The sequence below is a fragment of the Hippoglossus stenolepis genome, chromosome 8 (assembly GCF_022539355.2).
Source record: "Hippoglossus stenolepis isolate QCI-W04-F060 chromosome 8, HSTE1.2, whole genome shotgun sequence".
NCBI lineage: Eukaryota > Metazoa > Chordata > Actinopteri > Pleuronectiformes > Pleuronectidae > Hippoglossus > Hippoglossus stenolepis.
In genome coordinates this window covers 19,038,125-19,057,964 of record NC_061490.1, presented here as the reverse complement: position 1 = coordinate 19,057,964, position 19,840 = coordinate 19,038,125, and the positions used below count along the sequence as shown (strand labels likewise).

At 45.4% G+C, this 19,840-nt stretch overlaps 1 protein-coding gene across 1 annotated transcript; it reads right to left on the bottom strand.

Annotated features, from left to right (window-relative positions):
• Positions 1-294: 294 nt before the first annotated feature.
• On the bottom strand, positions 295-19,636 carry megf8 (multiple EGF-like-domains 8). Its single transcript, XM_035162492.2, has 44 exons — positions 19,185-19,636; positions 18,339-18,528; positions 17,709-17,872; positions 17,403-17,612; positions 17,088-17,268; positions 16,704-16,792; positions 15,895-16,108; positions 15,624-15,807; positions 15,187-15,332; positions 14,989-15,099; positions 14,710-14,861; positions 14,506-14,607; positions 14,147-14,294; positions 13,605-13,768; positions 13,038-13,241; positions 12,425-12,622; positions 11,992-12,249; positions 11,737-11,855; positions 11,504-11,635; positions 11,243-11,356; positions 10,981-11,064; positions 10,340-10,579; positions 10,044-10,228; positions 9,669-9,882; positions 9,291-9,531; positions 9,065-9,197; positions 8,657-8,907; positions 8,221-8,331; positions 8,017-8,135; positions 7,696-7,933; positions 7,424-7,595; positions 7,065-7,228; positions 6,799-6,934; positions 6,474-6,705; positions 6,242-6,368; positions 5,944-6,154; positions 5,529-5,743; positions 5,231-5,426; positions 4,950-5,118; positions 4,635-4,827; positions 4,367-4,537; positions 4,119-4,249; positions 3,696-3,828; positions 295-3,539 (listed from the first exon to the last, which is right to left on the bottom strand). Exons 1-44 carry the CDS (start codon positions 19,206-19,208, stop codon positions 2,040-2,042), a joined length of 8,670 nt encoding a protein of 2,889 aa, XP_035018383.1. The 5' UTR covers positions 19,209-19,636; the 3' UTR covers positions 295-2,039.
• Between the last annotated feature and the right edge of the window lie 204 nt (positions 19,637-19,840).

The following is a 19,840-nucleotide window of genomic DNA, read 5'->3' as shown; positions in this document are numbered from 1 at the left end:
AAAATGCTAATTCCTAATCCTGACTTTACTAATTTCATAAATTTTTTAAATCTTTGCAGTTACATTGTTTGAGATTTCACTACAATGTTACCGATATTGTTTGCTCGAAAACATTTAAATTATCCAACTGTTAATTTGATTTAGAGCATTAAATGTTTACAATGTGGCAGCATAGACATCCCTGTTGTTAACATTTATTTCGTAGGTCTCATATCTTTAGGATTTTAGCAGCGTCCTATAAGGGTGTCAGTATTAACACTTGTTTTCTCCTCTGTAAAAAAAACACACACACAATCTTGTTCCAGACTTTATTTCAGCCGACTCATGACAGAGAATCTTCGCGCAGCCTTTCATACAACACTGTTCCCTTTCTTTGAAAAAACAAAAAACACAACAAAAAGTTATGTACAAAAATAAAGTATGTTAAAAAAATACACAAAGATACGAGACGAAAACAGAACAGAATTAATGCTTATTTGTGGAGGGCTGCTATAAATAGTGACAATATTTATTTGAGCTTTAGTTTGCGTAACAATGCGGTGAGTATTCAGTTCATGACAAAACCTCCCGTGATTTTTCTTTTCTTCCATTCTATAGAAAGCCAGTAGCACCACTCTGAGGTCATCCATGACACTGTGTGCCATCGGAGGCTGGACGACATCCACTCTTAGTGTTTCACATGAATAATGGGGCTCATCGCCTCCATGCAGTGCAAAAAGGAAAAACAAGGAGAAAACAAAAAAATACCAACGCCAGCCAGTGAACAAGTAATTCAGTCTCATTTCAAATAAAAACTATTTCCATCATCTCTCACCAGGAGAACTTTTCTAACGCAACTCTTCCCATGGCCATTTCAATAGAGCAACATTTATTAACAATATTTTATTCCTGTTACCACGTCCAAATGTTTTGATCTATATGTAGCTATGATTGGCTGATACAATCATCTACACAGGCACGTTGCCTGAAGAAAATAAAAGTCTAGTAAAACTAGCCAAACACCAACACACATTTCATGTCAACAAAACGTAATCTAATTTCTCCAAAGGACACCATTTTTTCATCTTTATGGACGAGTTCTGTTGTGTTATTAAAATATTATAGTGTTAGGAAGCCAGGACTCAAACTGAAAACATTATCCTTCATTTTTCTTTACGAAAACAAGTCATGGAACAATATGTAAAATATGTCATTACGTCATCCCGGATCTGCACCACACATTTCCATTAACACAAGTAACAAGTGTAAGCCAGTTGACTCGCAGACAAGGCAAGAAGTGAAGGCAAATGAGCAGAAAAACAAACAATGCAACGTAGCAGGTGAACGAATATGCAAGAACATACTCAGGAGTCTGTTTAACAAACATATTACCTAACAAGCCTGCCATGTACTGAGATACAGTTAGAAATCACTCATATCAACTATTATATAAAAACCATCTTGCAAGCAACTTTGCCTTTTTTTTCCTGCGCTGAGCTGACAATCAAAACTTTGCACATTATGCAGAAACAATTTAAATAAGTCTTTTGTTCTCAATGGCAATGTTGATTGTCACTTTTTTGGGGGGGATATAAAGCACATGTTGGTTCCAAAGTGAGCAGATGTCTTTCTTAACATCTCTGTTGGTCAATGAGAAGAATTATTAACATCGGTCCAGCTTCAGTCTTTGTATGAGACTGACTGTCGAGTGCGCTCAAACCTCTTTAGTGATCACAGTCAGGATGCAACACGGTTCCGTTGATACGTATAGCAGTTGTAGTGCATTCTAAAGACAGCTGGCTTGGTCATGTGAAGCACTGTAATACAGTATAGCAATACATAATACAATAAAAGACACTTAACAATTCATTATACAGTGTATGTACAACTCTGTTCAAAAAGCTCATGTTAACTGACTCTGACTAAACTCTTTTTTGGACTTTGTCTTCGCCTTGCAGCCATGTTTCTTTCAAAATATTAATTTATTATATAATATCAAAAAATGTACAGACTTATCCCATCTCTTCTATTCCTGTCGTATTTCATTTATATATTTTTCTTTACATAGCCATAGTGGTCAGGTGCTGATGCCCTAGAAGCCCCTTGCGCCCTCCTCCCGCCCCTGGGTGGCCACTTCCGCTGCCGTGACCGCAGTACTCCTGCAAGTTCTGACGCAGAGTAACCAGTGCAGAGCCCAGACAGGCACGATTCGGAGCCAAGACGCCCCCAGGCAGCTGGAAGAGGACAGTGGCCACCCCAGCCATGCCGTCATCTGTGGGCTCAAGCGTGATGGGCCCCACCTTAAAGGTGGAGTAGGAAAAGCCCATTAGCTGAGAGAGGAAGGGGTCGGAGCGGCAAAAATGCTGGTAGCCACTGTATGTGGATGGATGATGATGATGTGAAGCTGGGGTGCCAGTGGTGGTGCTGGCATAGTGGTGGGTATTCAGGTAGTGCAGCGGCAGGTGCTGGCCACTGTTGCCCCCTCCACCCAGGGTAAGGTGATGGTGGTGGTGGGCTGTGGGTCCGGAGCCCGGGTCATGTTTGTAGGAGACAGCTCCTGCCCTGCCCCTCTGGCCCACCACCACTCCTCCTAACTTCCCTGTGCGGGCGTGAGCAAGCGATACAGTGCTCCCCCCCACCCCTCCTCCAGATGAAGGCAGATAGATAAGCTGAGGCTCCTCTGGTTCAAGGTATATAGTGAGTTTAGCAAAGGGTCTTGATGCCATCTTGGTCATCTCCTGAATGTGGCGACGCTGCTCGCGACGGAAGTCCAGGAACTGCTTGACCTTCCACAGGAGGACGCAGACAGACAGGAAGAGGAAAAAGCAGGAGAAGAAAACAGAGAAGAAGACAAAAAGATCGATGTGGGCTTGGTCCTGTCGCAGAAAGAGCAGACCCTGGGACTCTCCCTGCCTGTTGTCAGTTCCCAGACCTATTAAAGCAATGTAGAAGCGACTGGATTTCAGGGAGTGAACCTCGTGGGGGAAAGTGATGACCACTCGATCTCGAACACCACGTACGATCAGCACCGTCTGTGGTTTCCACACAGTGATGTAGGAGATGAGTCCTTCAGCCCGCTCCTCCGTAATTTCTCTATCAGCCCCTGGAGGTTTTGCTTGCAGCTGCAGTGGATTGTGGGAAAGCACGGGACCTCCGAGACTGGATGAAGCATTGGCGAACACCTTAATAGGGGACGGAGGTGAATCCTTATCTCCCCCGGTTGTTGTTCCCCGAGTTACTGATTCCTCCTCGATCTTGATGGTGTGAATCCCGGAAAACCGGTCCACATCTACTATGAAAGTGTCATGAGAGTTGGACACATACACCTCCACCTCACCGAAGGTAACATCAATGGTGACCCGAATGTCTACATTGGTGAACTTTGGCTGGGCTGCGAAGAACACTGTCCTCCCCCTGGGCAGGTTGCGAATAGTGGGATCATGGAAGCAGTTGGTCTGGGATGTGGGGTCAAAGCAGCACTCGGTGTCAACGTTGAACTGACGGTAGCACTGACGCCCATTCACCGGTGTTCCATTGAAGGAGTCTTTGCACTTGGCACACTAAATGTAAGAGGAAACAGTTGAACAAAAAGGTTTTGAAATTTGATTTCATCAACAAAGAGTAGGAAATAGAAAGATATCAAACGAGACACCAGCTGATTTGAGAAGAATAAAACCCTTGTTCCATGTTTGTTATTATTTATAGCATGTGCGTACCTGTTGCCTGTAGCAGTCTTTCCGGTCACTCTGAGGGCTACTCAGACAGGAGGAGGTCTCTGTGTTGTTTTGACAGGGGCAACCAGTGCCATCGTGTTCATTACATGTGTCTGCATGGCCATTACACTGACACCTGCAGAGAGGAGACAATCCAAACACTTAGCAGGAGAAAATCTGATCCTGTAAATGACTTACAAATGTCTAAGGAAAAGCCAAATAGCTAAGATGGCAAAGTTCGTTGCTTCTGAAAATATTTGCATTTTCCTTTTGTCTCAATGTATTTATTATATTTATAGGTTCAGAGGAATAGGTCTTTGATGGGGTGGTATATAAAAAGAAGAGTATTTAGTTGTATAATACACCTGACAAAAGTTTAAAGCCTAAAATTCTTGCTTTATGATAGCAAAAGAAAATGTTGCTCACTTCTCACACTTCCCCTGCAGCAGGAAGAAGCCACTGAGGCAGCTCTCACACTTGTCCCCAACACTGTTGTTCTGGCAGTTCACACACACAGCATTCTCTTCTGTTGGACCCTCAGACACTCGGTTCTGAATCTGATGAAGAGAAAAATGGAGATGGATGCCTGACACTTAACAGGGAGTTAGAATAAAGACAATAGCAAAGATAAAAAAGCATTTACGTATGACCCATGAGGCCATAAGGACACTTACGCTGTTGGGGTCCAGAGGATAGAGCCGTGGGTTTTCAAGGGCCTTCTTATGGTCGTCCCGGGACAGACACACAGCACTGTTTCCCCTGCAAAACTCTCGACATGGACGACAAGTTCCTCCCCCCTTGGCAGAGCCCACAAACAGTGGCTTACACTTCTCACAGTGCTTACCCTGGAATTAGGGGAAGCAGAAATCAATTCGTAAAAATTCATGTGGAAAAGAAACCAGTATTTACAGTTTGTGGATGTATATTTCTATAAGCACTTACAATGGTGTTATTGTGGCACTCGAGACACACATCTGGCTTGTTAACACCAGCACAGTTGCTGTGTTTGTTGCAGCTGCACTGAGAGGAGCAGTTATCCCCCACAAAGCCAAAGTGACACCGGCAAACTCCCGGGGACACACACGTCCCATTCACACAGCCTTGTGCACACACCGGCTCACACTGACCAGAAATACTGAACAGAAGAAAAACAAAGAGAGATGATTTGAGTGAACCTGTCCAATTACCAGGAAAAACATCGAACTATTTTATGTCATCTTGGTGTATTCAGTGCCTGAGCCATAAATGTTTAGTCACCTGCTGAGAATGTAACCCTGCTTGCAGGTGCAGTGATATCCCTGGGGTAGATCGTGGCAGTCCTGGGTGCTGTTGCAGTGGTGATGACTGTTAGCACACTCATCCTCCTCTGGACAGTGGAGGAAAGACCAGCTGCTGTTTCTCAGGGGGCAAACACCCTCACTAACCCCTAGGAATAAAGAATAGAACTTGAGTTGAATCAGGGAACAGAAACAGTAAGAAAGTAAGAAGATAACGTAGCTACAATCATCAGCTGCCTCAATCGAAAACCTATTTCTCACCATCAAGTCCTCCTTGTTGACAACGTCCAGCCCCGTTGCCCCCACGACCAGCACACCAGCCACACTGAGGCCTGGCAATGCAGTGGGAGCACTGGGTGAGCTGGAAGCACTGAGGAGAGCAAGAGTCCCCCCCTGAGAGCAGGCGACCACACTGACCAGCCTCACATCGCAGGGGCACAAAAGATGGGCTCATGCACTGGGGGAAGAGGAGAGAGGTTGATTGTCATGGAACATGTTGAAAAAAAACACACACACACACACCAAGGTATTCAGTAAAACTCTTGCAGGGCAGTCATACCTGCTGCAGTGCCATGCTCCACACGCAGTGCTGCCAGCCCCCATCAGAGCCTCTCGAGCCCAGACAGAGGCTGCAGTTATGGAGTGTGTGGCAAGGGGGAGGGCATGGCAGAGGGGGAGAAGACTCCACCTGCATGGGTGAGACGTTGAGCAAGGCGTAGCTGAAACACGTCCAGTCATAGGTGGGGTTCACACTCAGGATGCGCCTGGTCTCACCTGGAGAAATCACAACACAGACTCCTGTTTTAGTTAAATACTTAAACTTAGAGGGGTATTTTACTTGAGGGGCATAATTATCTCCAAAATAAAAATTCATCTATTTGGTACGAGATGAGATTAAGGAATTGTCTTATTTATTATCAGCTCTGGACTGAAAATTAAAGAACTTCACAACTTCACAACACCACTCCCCATACCTGTGCGTTTGAATTGGCGAGTCCACATGCATTTTCCTGAAGCAGTACACTTGGGGCAGTCAGAAGCCTCGCAGCTGGTCTCAGTGCAGTTGCTGGACAGAAAGATCTCCCTCTGGTTGATCCGACAGTCGTGTTCAGACGTACAGCTGACAGAGCTGCTGATACAGGCCCCCTCCGGACAGTTTGTGCACCATTTACACTGTAGAGCAGCCTGGAAAATTGAACAAAGAACAGATTTTAGTTGACAGGCAGTCACTGTCTCACTTCAAGTTAGTGAGCAGTGTGTGTTGTATGTTACCTGTGATTGACCAGAGAACGTCTTGGGGTGACGGGCCAGGCATTCACTGCAGGTTTTCAGCCTTCGACACTGGTCTGGCTGACGGGGGGTTGGGGAACAGGGAGACTGGCCAGTGAAACAGCCCATTCTGATGGAGAGCAGAAATGATGGATTTTTGTTAGCTGCACATAACTTCTGACACACGAACCGAGTACAATATATTCACTGATTTGGCTTTAGCCAAATATGGTACCTCTCAGCAGTATCAGAGGAAGCACAGCTTCCCCTACACCAGACGCAGCTGCCTGTGGTGGTGTTGCAGGCCTCTGGCGTTGGCAGCAGCCCACAGGGGTCAGAGGGCACAGTCAGTGTTAGAAGTCTACCCAGTGTGACGCCATTGAAACCTCCTGACAGGAAGAGACGGCCTTCCCAGCTTGTCATAGCAAGAGACACTGAACGATTTACTGGATCTCCTATAGCTGAGACTGAGGGAAAGAGATGAAATGTGAGTAGGTAATGGTCTGGTAAATCATGATTTGACTGTTACTGAAGATGCAGGATGACATTGAGATGGTCACCTGGTTGTATCCAAGTGTTACAGTTGATCTGATACAGAGACACCGAGTTGCTGTAGTCTTCTGCTTCTGTCCTTCCTCCGACAATGACCATGGTGTCTTTGATCAGGGCTGCAGCGTGGAAGAAACGGGACAGTGGCTGCAAAATAATGACATGACACAGCAAGAATAGGTAAGTTATCTTTATGCACGGGACAGATAGAGCACAACTGCCTGGCTTGTCCTAAAAACTGGCCTGGAAGAGTTGACAGGAGAGTTCAGCTTCTTACCTTGTTACCCTGCGAGGGGACCAGCAGAGACCATGTGAGGTTGGGGTAGTACAGACTGTAGAGCTCGCCTGAGGGCTCCACTGTCTCCACATGAAAGCGGTAGCCTCCAAAGACATAGATGGCATCAGTCTGCTCATGATAGATGGCTGAATGGCCATATAAACCTGAATGAAGAGCAAAAAGAAACAGAAAAGTGAGTAAAAGTGAGTAAATCGGAACATGATGTTAATCTTTACACATTTTTCAAATGTCCTGAATCACTAATTTTTCTGTGAGGTAGACTAATGAATGGCTAAATAAAAATAATAAATAAATGACAACAATATTACAATACTTTAAAAACAGAAGGTCTTTCAAACCTGTAGGTGGTGTGCCCATGTGTGGGGCAATGGTCCAGTTCCCAGAATGAGGGCTGAACTCCAGTAGGTGGTGGTTGAAGCCGTTCTCTGGAGAGTAACCTCCAATCAGTAGCACTGAGGAGTCTCGGCGTACAGTCAGCGTGTGGCCTGCCAGCGCGGGCAGCACAGAGCTCTGTCAAAGGTTCAAGAGGATTTAATTTGTTAGGCAAACAAAAATAAGACACATGGGATTTTCAGATGTTTTGTAATTCAATGTTTAATCTAATCCAAACCTTGTGTTCTCTCCACACTAAACTGCTGAGATTGAGACTCCAAGTATCCATGGCAACGCCATTTTGAGTGACACCACCAACCACCAACATGAAACTGTGACTGGCTCCGTGGCTTCCAGAACCCAACTCATGACTGGTCAACAGTGCAGAGGAGTGGTGATAGCGAGGGCTGGGAGTCGAGCCCTCTTCAAAAGAGCTCGTCAACATTTGTGTCCAACGATGCTCCAACACAGAATATCTAAATGAACCAGACACAAAATGTGTAAGACAGTACAGGCGTAATATGCTTACAGTACAATAACACCTTCAATGTGTCCCTACCTGTAGACATTTCCCAGGATGCCCTCTGACAGAGAGAGTCCTCCATACATCCAGAGGTTGCCCTGAGCTCCAGACAGCAGAGAGTGGCCCATCCTGTGGAGGAACCTGTGGGCCTGGTTCTGCAGAGCGACAGTGCACATGAGAGTGTGTTTGAGTGTGTGTAAAATTCTTCAACTTACTGTTTATGTAGGGTTGTGCTCTTACCACCGTCAGTTGTGTGTCCAGCAGTGTTTCCCAGACTAGGCTGTTGGAGTCTCGAGGAACAGAGCAGTCTGAGCCAGCCCAGCCTTCTGAGCAAACACACACTCCCAGAGACTGAGACAAACGACATATGTTGGTTAGTGATGCAGAAATTCCACAACCTGCTGCTCAAACTTGCATAATAGAGAGTTTACATTGGCTGGATAAAGAAAAGAGATTCCATAGAATAATGTGATTGTATAGCTGAAGTTTATTATGAACACAACACAGCAAATCAAATGGCATTTAAAAAATGCTACATTATGGTACTGTGGTACCAGAAAACTTAAGCTGATAATTTCTACATTTTATTCATTGACAAACCCTTCTAGTCTCCAATATAAAGTGTCACTCTGCTATATATTTAACTATATGTAACATAAATCATCACAAAACTTACTGTATTACAAGCTCCTCTTCCCTCTGCAATTCCACAGTCCTGAGAGCAAATGGGCCGATCGCAGTGGGGTCCCCCGTATCCCTGCGGGCACTGGCAGAGCCCACTTTGGCACTGTGCTCCTCCAGGACACACAAGTGACCCCTCGTCACCTTCGTCAGAGCTCTGTTGACAGCGACGCACCCAGAAAGATGCATTGAAGCCTTGGGGTTTGTTTGACGAGACATTGGCCTCAAAGTAGACCGAAATCACACCTGGTGGTGAAAGAGAAGGTACAACTTAATATTTCATAAGTTTAAATAAGTTAAGGGGGAATACCTACATTAGGGTTACACTGTGAATAGTGTGCTTGATAGTGAATTAGTAGGTTAAGCTAGTGCCATAAATAAAGTGATTAGGTTTGAAAGATACCTGAAGTTGCCTCCACTGTGATGGGCTGGGTCCTTGTGGTGCCACAAAATGCTCCAATCAGGTTGTGATCGGAATGTACAACTCCATTAGCCAGAAAGCGAGGAAGGCCATCAAACACATAGACAAATGAGCTCTGCAAGATAAAGTCAAGGGAATGAAGACAATTTTTGATGCAACGACACAGCTAACATGTTAATTTGTATGATCCAGGCACGTTTGTACTCACTTTACAAAATGTGTGGGAGTCTGGATGTAGCGTGAGCGCTACAGGGGGACACAGCTGTCTGGGCATACAAGGGGCCAGGTTCTCAGTCACAGACAGGACCCACAAACAATGAGAAAGTCCTCCTTTTCCTTCTGTGCCACTTCGCCATCCCAGAGAAGAGGAGAGAGGCATGGAGGACGACGAGGTGGAGGAGAGCAGTACAGAACGGCCCTGGCACTGGCGGTAGCATGTGCCGTTGTTCCTATTGGACAGAGAAGGTCATGATGAAAAAATCTGAACATACAAAAATCAACCACAACATTTTCCCTCTGTTTTAGTATAGACTGAGAAATGAAGACTGACCATTAAACTTCAATCATATGGTAAAGATCTCCTCACCTGGGGTCTCCATAGTAACCAGGCAGGCAGGACTCGCAGTGTGGTCCCTGAGTGTTGTGGGTGCAGTAGCATTGGCCAGTCTGGTTGTGACAGTAGCCCTGGACTGGGTCGCCATGGCCATTGCACTCACAAGGAACACAGCCGCTGCCGCCAGCCAGGGCTGAACCAAAGCTTCCTGGACGGCAGTGCTCACAGTGAGGCCCTGTCGTCCAATCTGAGAGATAGAGGAAGAGAGGAACATTTTTAACTTTAAGTCAGTACATAACCAATGGCGTTTCAGTTTTATGAAGTGTAAGTTTGATTTGAATGCATAATTTAGGTAAAGAGGACAGTTATCTTGCCCTGGTCCCAGAAATCCTTCTATTAATGTCTCACCCTGACATTCGTCACAGATACCCGGAGCAGTAATACAGGTGGAGTGGAAGTTGCAGCCACAGTCCACATCACATTCAACACCACTCAGAACCAGGGTGGCAGGGTCAGACGTCCAGCCCAGGGAACACTCGCACTCAAACCGTGGGCTCCCACTACATTGACCCTCTCGACATTCATTGTAGCACCTGTAGGAGGGAGTAAATAAGGGAGAGGGATGTTTAAAAAAAATCTTGCTTAGGATAAGACAGTGGAAGCATGATCCCAAAGAGGAACACATTTTCGGTGAAGACTCGTACGTCTGGTTGCAGTGCAACGTGCCATCCCCTGTGTATCCTCTCTCACAGTGGCACTCGTAGGAGGTGGGAGTGTTGATGCAAGTGGCGAAAAGGTGACAGTTGTGGAGACCCAGTCTGCATTCCTCGACATCTGGGCAGGTGGGGTAGGACCAGATCGCATCTTGCTCTTCGTCCTCCAAGTGCTCCAGCTCCATCTCCATTTCCAGCGGCCGAGGCGGGGCTGAGGTCTGGGGCTCAGGACTGAAAGAGCAGGACAAGGACACATGAGTTTGAACAGGTCCACTATATCCAACTATACTATATCTAAAACAACTTTAAAATGTTGAGGAATCAAAAGAATTACATTTATTATGTTTGTTACAACAAAACAGCACAGGTATCAGTAAATATTAGAGATCTGGAATTCAGCAATTGTAAACATTTCCATAGTGAAATGTGCTTGTGCAATACAGCTTCATGTTAATGTAACCTTTAGAGCACACCATGTCAAATCACTTATCTCAGATTCTGGGTGTGGAGGATGAACAGTTCTTGAGATATGCGAATGACACACAAACACACACACACATACACACTCACAAAGAGAGAGAGAGAGAGATTCTTGATTTATACTTAGACCAGTGAAACAAGAGATAACATACTTGGCAGCTCGTGCTTCAGCCACAGCCACACTGCAGTTATACACAGAGGGATCGTCCATTCCAGCCCAGTCTCCTCTCAAACATCTGAAGATAAACATAAAGCACAGAATAAATACAAGGAAATCACAATAAAAACAACGACTGGTAACATGTCTGCGATGTGATAATAAAAAAGGATTTATTGACAAGTGCTTAAATCACTGGTATGTTGACACTACATGTAGTTTTTCTGGAGGGTCTACTTGTCTATGTATTTACTTACTTTCCAATTGTGGGATTGTTGTAGTCACCACACCAGCCACACTGGAATATTCGCAGACAGTCTGTGCATGTGTTCAAAGCTGAACATTGTTTACACTGGGGAACCGAATGAACACTGGAGGTAAGAAAAGAAAGAATGAGAATATTAGATTATTGATCCAAGGTATATTAACTAGTATGTAAAAGCAAGTAATTGTTATGTTTATCAACTCTCAGCTAAAAATACAACAAGAAGATATGTAAAAAAATGTCCTCATTTTACCTGTCATACCAGTCTCTGCACTCTCCATAGGGGTATTTTGTGAGGTAGGCAGCAAAATAGAAGCAGGCCTGGGCCGACTCACACCATGCACACTGGCTGGAGTTAGAGAGGCACTCACCACACGTCTTTCTCCTTAACATGGCAAAGAGTTAACCAGAGAGGGGATGAAATAGGGGTGAGTAGCAGGTTGTGTGGAGATCTATGATCGGTAAAACAAAGTATTTATCACTCACTGGTTGCAGACTCGAGGACATCCTCTTGGGTCACGTATGGATCCATCCAGTCTTCCCCGTCGACTGCACTGGTAGTCGCCTTTCTTGCTGGAGTTTACCTGCCACTCACAAAAATGATCCTGTCGACCAAAGTAAGCTTTGCATGAGTCAGAGATAATGTAGCCCAATAATCATGCTATACAATATACAATACAATATCAGCAGCACGGAGAACCTCTATGTGAAAACTTTGATGTGTCATTATCAGTGTTGTACCTGAGTACAAGCAGAGCAGTCTCTGTACTCTTCACACAAGGTGCACTGCTGGGGTGCCAACAGCAGATGGCGCTGATCTTCATTTCCCTCACTCATCTCTCTCTCAGGGCAGGGTTCAAGGTCTGGGCCGTCCCGCAGCAGGCACCGGGACAAAGACGGACACCAGCCACAAGACTGGTCAGACAGACACGCCAGACAGGACATGTACCCAGAGCAGGAACCTGAGCGGTACGGCTCCAAGAACAGGAAGGAGATTTCCTACAGGGAGAGCAAGTTATCGGGAAAAGCATATAGGAGTTAAAAGTTTAGCTTTTGTTGGAATCGCAGAAAAGAGCTTAAGCAACTTAAAGTTTTATTTTATTCGTCGACTTTCACAACTTAACAGCTTTGCTGCTGTAGAAAATAACACAAGTTTAACTGTGCCAGTACTCACACTCCCTCCAGGCAATGTTCTGTTCCAGATCAGAGCCATCTCACTGGTTTGTCCTGAACCCGAGTTATTAAGGTAACCCTCAGCCTGAACAAGGTAATGGTTGCCCCTGGTCAGGTTAGAGAACAGTTTACTGCCATCGGTGCGACTCAGCAGCTTCAACTCCTTCTCCTGCTGGGCTGCCCAACGACCCACCACCTCCTGATTAGGATGAAAAAAACAGAGCGGATGTCTTAAGTAAAAATGTCAATAATTTATTTCTGCTAATTTAAAGCATATTCGTCATTGAATTAAAAATCTTGCTTACATCTTTTGATTTAAATTAGCATTCCACAAAATTCAGAAAGTTTCATAACAAGGAAATTAATATAACTGAAAAACATGATTTCAAAAAATTTACGGTTTAAATTTTTTGGGACCGAACACTTGTCCTACACCAATTACTCCTTTGGGGAAACCTGCCTTCCTACACTAGGGAGTGATACAACAAATTGTGTATTCTTAAATTATATTATAAGACTTATTCAACCACTATTTTTTTGATGAACCATTTATTTTTAAATACTTTTTTCAATAAAAAGAACAATTTAATCAGCTGACGTCCACATTCCCTCACCAGCTGGCTGGAGTTGGGCCCTGATGCCATTCGAGCCTCAAAATGGAGCCTCTGGATGCGAGCCCACATGGAGACAGTGTCGGTGGGAGGGGCTGCAGGTGGAGGAGCACCCCACAACGGGTGGACGAAGCCCCTGAACTGTAGGGCTACATCCATTTCTGTGGTGGGACTAAGGATGATGTTGGTGCTGCGGAGGATGGAAACCTGGCGAAGGGATGAGAAGGATGAAGGCAGGAGGAAGATGGATGGAAGTGGAAACACATCAACAGAAGCACTATTCTCTACAAACTGCTGCACAAGTTTGATATACTACTTAAAAAGGGAATCTTCTCTATGAGAGCATTGCAGAAAAAACACAGACAAAAAAAAGTGAAGTAAATGCTTGAGTCAAGAGGTTAAAAAGCCAAGAGCACAAAGGAGAAATGAAGAATAAAAGAGAAAGGCTCAAAATTGGTCAAAAGTGACAAAGTAATTTTGGAGGAAGGAAGGAGGGATAAGTATAAGCAGAGAGGGAAGTAGTTACAACCACAACTAGTACAGTTAGCACTTGAGATTTGGCCTCCGTACCTTGTCAGGCTGGGAGTCGTTGCGGGGGTGCTGGAAGGTGAGCAGGTGCAGTCCCGGGACATAGTTCTCGGTGCGACAGGAGTGGAGGGAGGTTAGGAAAAGGGTACGCTCCCCCCACCAGCCGTACGCCCCTGAGATCTGGTCCACACGGCACACACTTCGCTCTGTGAGAGCGAGAGGGAGAGGTCAGCACACAAAAAACACATCTGACCTCGTAATAGCTCATAATACAGCAGTTTGCTACAGTGTACTACTGTACTGAAACAGATGTGATCTGGGACTTTTGTGTGACGTGTGTTCAAAAGGAGTAACAACACATGACCGCACTGCACCAACAGAAAAGAACGCGATTGGACAGCCAAATCAAATTATCATCTGAGTAGCCTGTCCAATCTTCGCTGGGTGCAGTCAGGTCATTGTGCTCCATCTCTGAAACACGCCCAACATGAGTCTCTCCCATGTCAACTCCCAACATCATTTCTTTTCTCCGTAGAGGCTTAGCCCTTCTCTTCTGCCCTCCTTCCTCCCTCCCTGCGTCTCACCTGACACTGGTAGGCAGGACTCATTCTGAACACACCAGCCAAATTCACCAGGGGCACGGGCCAGAAAGGCTGGGGTGCCACTGAACACGAGACAGGACTGGCAATCAGACAGGAAGCGCGGCAGGCCCAGGCAACCAGTGCTGCCACACTGTAAACAAAACACAAGGTTATAAATTGCAGAGGCAATCCTGGCACACATTCATACAGACACATAACAGGGATAAAAATAATTTGGGAGTCTGATAGTGTCTGAATGGATACAAGAAAACATATTTTATAATTCATTTGAATTCATCAGTTAAAACCAGAAGGGATCTGACAGAGAGGAAGGTTGCAAGGTGGTGTTGAGGAAGTGTTACCGGATTAGTGGGTTGGTACTCTCGACAGCGGCCTTCACACCAGCTGCACTCTGGGTTCTTGAGGCACATACTTTCATCTAGTGCCTCAGCACAAACAGCATCCTGACAAGGCAACACACACACACAATAATTTTGTTATTTAAGAATTAATATAGTCTTCCCAGTGTTATGATTGTTTAATGACATTATGACACCTCCACTCACCCTGTCACCTTGATCACTACTGACGAACAGCGGAACTTTGTAAGCCACCAGGTCTCCACGGGCAACACCACTGTAGCCCCCAGCAACCAGCAGCACTCGTCCTTCCATCGCAGCAGCAACATGCGAGTAACGCCCCCGCACAGGATCCCCACCTTCGAATACATTACATTTTTGTAGGTGTGTGTTAGTATGCAAGTCAAAGTTGGTTATAAATTAAAGTTGGACTATGTGTTTCAGTGTGTGAGTTGTGACAGAAGATAAACGCCTGATAAAACTTACGGAGTGACCATCTCTCCCCAGTAGACACCCACTGATGACAACCCAGATGGTAGAAGAAGATCTCCTCATCATAGCACTTCTCCTCGTGGTAGTGAATATGTACATTACCCCCTGGAGCGAGAGGCAGGACGAAAGGAGGATAAATATACAGAGGATTACCCTGAATGAACTGTGTCTGCTAATTCTGTCGATGCTCACCATAGACCACCATGTAGTTTCCAATGACAGTGGCTGAGTGGAAAGCTCTCTCTCGGGGGCCTGTTGCTGGGAAACGGGAACGGAAGGATGTCCAAAACCGTTTGTCCACGTGGAACACATCAGTGTTGTTCACCCTCACACTAAACCTGAGGAAAAACATAGAGCAACGGCACATTAAGTATTTATAAAGACTCTCAATTGTTTTGGATTTACTTGTGGAATTATTCTCAAAATGCTTTTTTGGTAACCACTTGTTTTACTATGGCTTGGCTTAACACGTGATGATTAATTACAAATAGGGGTGCATCCATTAGAAAACTACAAAGGAAAGAGTCCAAAATGTTTACACATGTCATTGACCTGATTTTCTCTCTCTCTTCCTACTGGTTATGTGTATTACTGTATCTAGCGTACTCATATATGAAAGATGTGTTTACCTGGCAGTGGTGGGCCGGTGGCCTCCATAGACCAGCAATGTCCTGGAGGGGCTGTGGAACACCATGGAGTGGCCAGCGGTAGCCGGGGGTTTCCCACCGGTGGGCTGAACCGTCTCCCACCGCCCAGAACCACGCAGGCCAAACCGATACAGAGAAGAGGAAAACATATCCTCCTCAGTGCGACCTGGGAAATAAGTTAAGATATGTTTTTTTTAAAAAAAGGTATATATGAAACACAGACTGCAAGGTGACAACATAATGTGAAACCCACCTCCAAAAACGTAAAGATAATCGTCTACTACAGCTGCAGCGTGATTAGCGAGTCTAGGAGCCCCACGTGTACTTAAAAAGCCGAGCTGTTGCCAGTCATCTTGAAGTGGGCGATACATCCAGACATCACTGGCCAGGGAGCCGTTGGCGAGCTCTCCACCAAAGATGACCATGTTACCCATCCATTCCAGCGCTGTGTGGGAATGACGAGCCACCTGACACAGCAGAGCCAAAGAGTGCAAGAAAGAGGGGAATGATTAGAAAGGGGGGAAAACAATACATGGGATCACTTTATCAATATTTATGTTTATACTTATGATTACATGTGTTCAAATAAAACTGATAACTGGGGAGAATCAGGAAACCTGCATTTACACACTTGGTCAATAATCAGATTAATACTCCACTTTTGTGATGGTGTGGAGTTTTGTTTCCATGTTAATCCAGTACGACAGCACAACAAGGAGACAGGCTCTGTGAATACAACTTTGTGAGACCTGTATATTTCAGCCTAAGTTCATTACCACACTTGCAACAACTGTTTTTGTTTCCTTTCGTTGTTCTGCCAATAGATTATTCCCTAGCGAAATTCAAGCTGTGGTGGTTGACAGGGTTTAAGGAAACCAGGTTTCTTGTTTACCTGATATTTTAAGGGTTAGGTTACAGCAGAGGCCTGAGGCTATTACCAGGACACGTGGGTGCACGGAAACAAAGTAAGTGAAATGCAAGAACAGGAGGAGGTAAAAACAGAGTGTGTGTGTGTGTGTGTGTGTGTGTGTGTGTGTGTGTGTACATCCACAAACCACGTACAGGATAGTGACCGTAAGACCTGCTTTCCCATTGGTTGGATGTGAAATTGTATTTGATCAGGTCACCGAGAGCTCTGTTCAGATCAAACCCTGCAGGAAAAAGAAGTAATAATCAAACATACACTATTGACATTAAAGATCAAAAACACTGATACTGGAGAACAGCAGTATTAAAGTTGTTTAAACGTAAATATTATTCTGAAGCATTCAACAGTGTTACAAGTTAAAATGTGATAAATGTGCCATGTCAGGAAGGAATTAACTGACAAATAGTGTGGAAAAAAAAAAGTGTATGGTGGGGTTTATCACTACATATTAGCTGTTTACAACCATTTACCATTTATTAAAACAACATGAAAGGAAATTGGAAGTGTGTCGCTCTCACCTCCAAACATGTACATTGCTGCAGTGGCAGATAGATACACGCCAGCAGAACCTGTCCTGGGAGGCGTGTAGGGGTTTCCTTCACTCACACGCCACCACTGCCCCACCCCGTTGTCATCATGGAGACCAAGCTGGCAGCTATGACCAAGGAAGCCTGCGCTGCACAGGCAGCGCTCTCCTTTCTGAGATAACACACAAAGAAATAAAACAGTTGAAGACCAGAAATCAATGTTTCAATAAACTGCACAATGGTCATACTCAAGGTGTATTTGGCTTAAGACTGTTTGCGTTGTGTGTTCATTAAATCTACTCCTACCTTGTCACACTGGCCATTCACAGAACAGTCCTTGGAGCACAGGGGGGTTGTGCACGCTGATCCTCCCCAATCCTGATGGCATTGGCACTTTGATGTAGAGGAATCACAGCGGCCATGACCACCACACGCTCCAGGGCACAAAGAGAAGGTGTAGGTTGCATTGAAACCAAGGAGGTCGTAATTAGCATCACTGAAGAGATGAAGCAGCATCTGTAAAAAAGGAGATTAAATAATGGATACAAAGTTAAGTTATTTGCCATAGTTACAATTCCTCAGCGTCAGTTTAAACATGTCTTAGTTAGTTACCTTGCCAGACTTGGCTTCAATGGGTTGAGGCAGAGTGTTGCCACTCAGACTGGCTAGGAGAGGGCTCTGGTAGGAGTCACCATCATACACAAAGAGGTAATCATAGGTACACTCTGTGTCCATGAAGGTGAAATTCAAGACAATGCGGTGACTGTTGCTGGGAGCTGAAAGATATGAAACAGGTGGGAAATATCTGTGTAAATCATTTCAAACTCACTTCTGGCTGTAGAGCTATTTTCAGACATGAACTCCAGAAAATGTCAGGAACATTAGGTCTGGATCTTTTCCAGAGTTGGACTTTCACATATGAAGAATGCAGCAGGAGGTTGTCTGGGTTGAATGAATTCACAACGACAGGGAAAGGTCCAGAACATTTAAGACAGTGGTGGCGTCTGGGTAGTGCAATAAGAAGGCAGGGCATGATGTATAAATTAGAAACACCAGCATCTGCCCTGGCAAGGAAAAAATCCAGAAACTTTCTGGAGCAACTGGCTCAGACATTTGCTTTCTCACATACATCCCCTCTGGAAAATGTCCAAAGGTCACTGCATGTGTGAAAGCAGCTTAGGTTTGTTTTCAATAACTCACATTTCTCCTGACCAAGACAAAATCTTATCTCAGTAACCATACCTTTGATAAGCCACTCGCAGTTCCCATTGACAGAGTAGTTTCCTGGGCCATCAGTGACATAGCCTGGTGTTCCCCTCAGCACCTGCCGATGGCCCTTGCAGTCCCCTGCCTGGCACACAGGAGCCTGTGCCAGCAGCAGGAACCCCAGGATGAACGAGACAGGGAGGGGAGAGGCCATCACTGGCACCGCCTGCAGGATGATTGGCAAAATGTGGGGGAGAGAATAATTGTGTGTCCTTGTGGACGCATTTGTACCAGAGCATGCAGCAAATAACTGGATCTACTACACAGGCAGAACATGGAGGATTGTTTCTAATGAAAACACAAGAGCCTAGTGATCCCAGAAACAAACCTCATGTGGCCCGTTTACATGCTTCTCGTCTGCTGACTTTATCATCACACGAATACAGTTTGAACCTGCGTAAACCCTCCATTGACAGCGATGCCATTCACACAGCACAGTAGAGAAGACATGATGGCTGCCACATTACAGCTGTTACAAAGCTGTATTACATTATGAGACTCTGGGGTAGCATCTGAAACCCCCGATTCTGATGGAGCTAACAACAGTTAGCATCATGTACAGTAGCGTTAGCTCAGTGCTTCAGCCTCACTAACAGTAGCGTTAAACGACCACACACTTAGCGTTAAGGTATTAAACACATGTTGTACACAAACATGGCGTCTACGTATTGGGTTTCCTTCACCCGGTTCGTTGGAGGATAAACCAGCTGCTTGCAGCAACAAGGGCTTCTCCGCAGGCTATCATAACAGAGCTAACGTGACGGGTTGCTAAGCTAGCTAGCCGAGTACCGTTAGTCGGTTACTTTGCATGACCACACTCACCAGTTCCCGTCTCTTTGGCCCCATTGCAATTTACATTTTCGTCTACTCCTCCGGCGCCAGCCTCCACGCGAGCCTGCCTGTCGTCAGCTGCGGCTGCTGGAGACTGACAGCTTCGTTTCGCTGGGAGCGACCGAGTCGGATGAACCGCTGCGGAGGAGGGGGCGACAACACAAGTTAGCTTGTTGGCTAGCTAGCGGAGGTTTGCTCAGCCAAATCCAGATGCGCGATCGTCAGTGGCCGCAGAATCAACCACAGCGAGTCGCACGAGAGGAATCCACCACCGCGGGATTACAACCCGTCCCCGGAGAAGGAAGAGCTGCTGATAAGGAAACCACAGCGGCGAGGCGAGTCCTGCGGTTCATCCCACCGGACAGATGCCCGTTGTTTGGGTGTTTATGGCTGGAGACCAGTGAGCGGTGTTAGCAACACAAAAGACCCGGAGCGCGTCCCGATGCTGCCCCCAGCGGAGACAACAGACACACATCTGGATGTAGATCACACACACAAAATTTATCAAAATACGATTCTCTCAAAGTACCTGGCAACTTCTTCTTATGTTTGTTTCATCAGTGCAGTGATGATCATTTCTTTCATTCATACACACATGACATCACATTCATACACACAATATATAATACAAAGTGCATAATATAAAA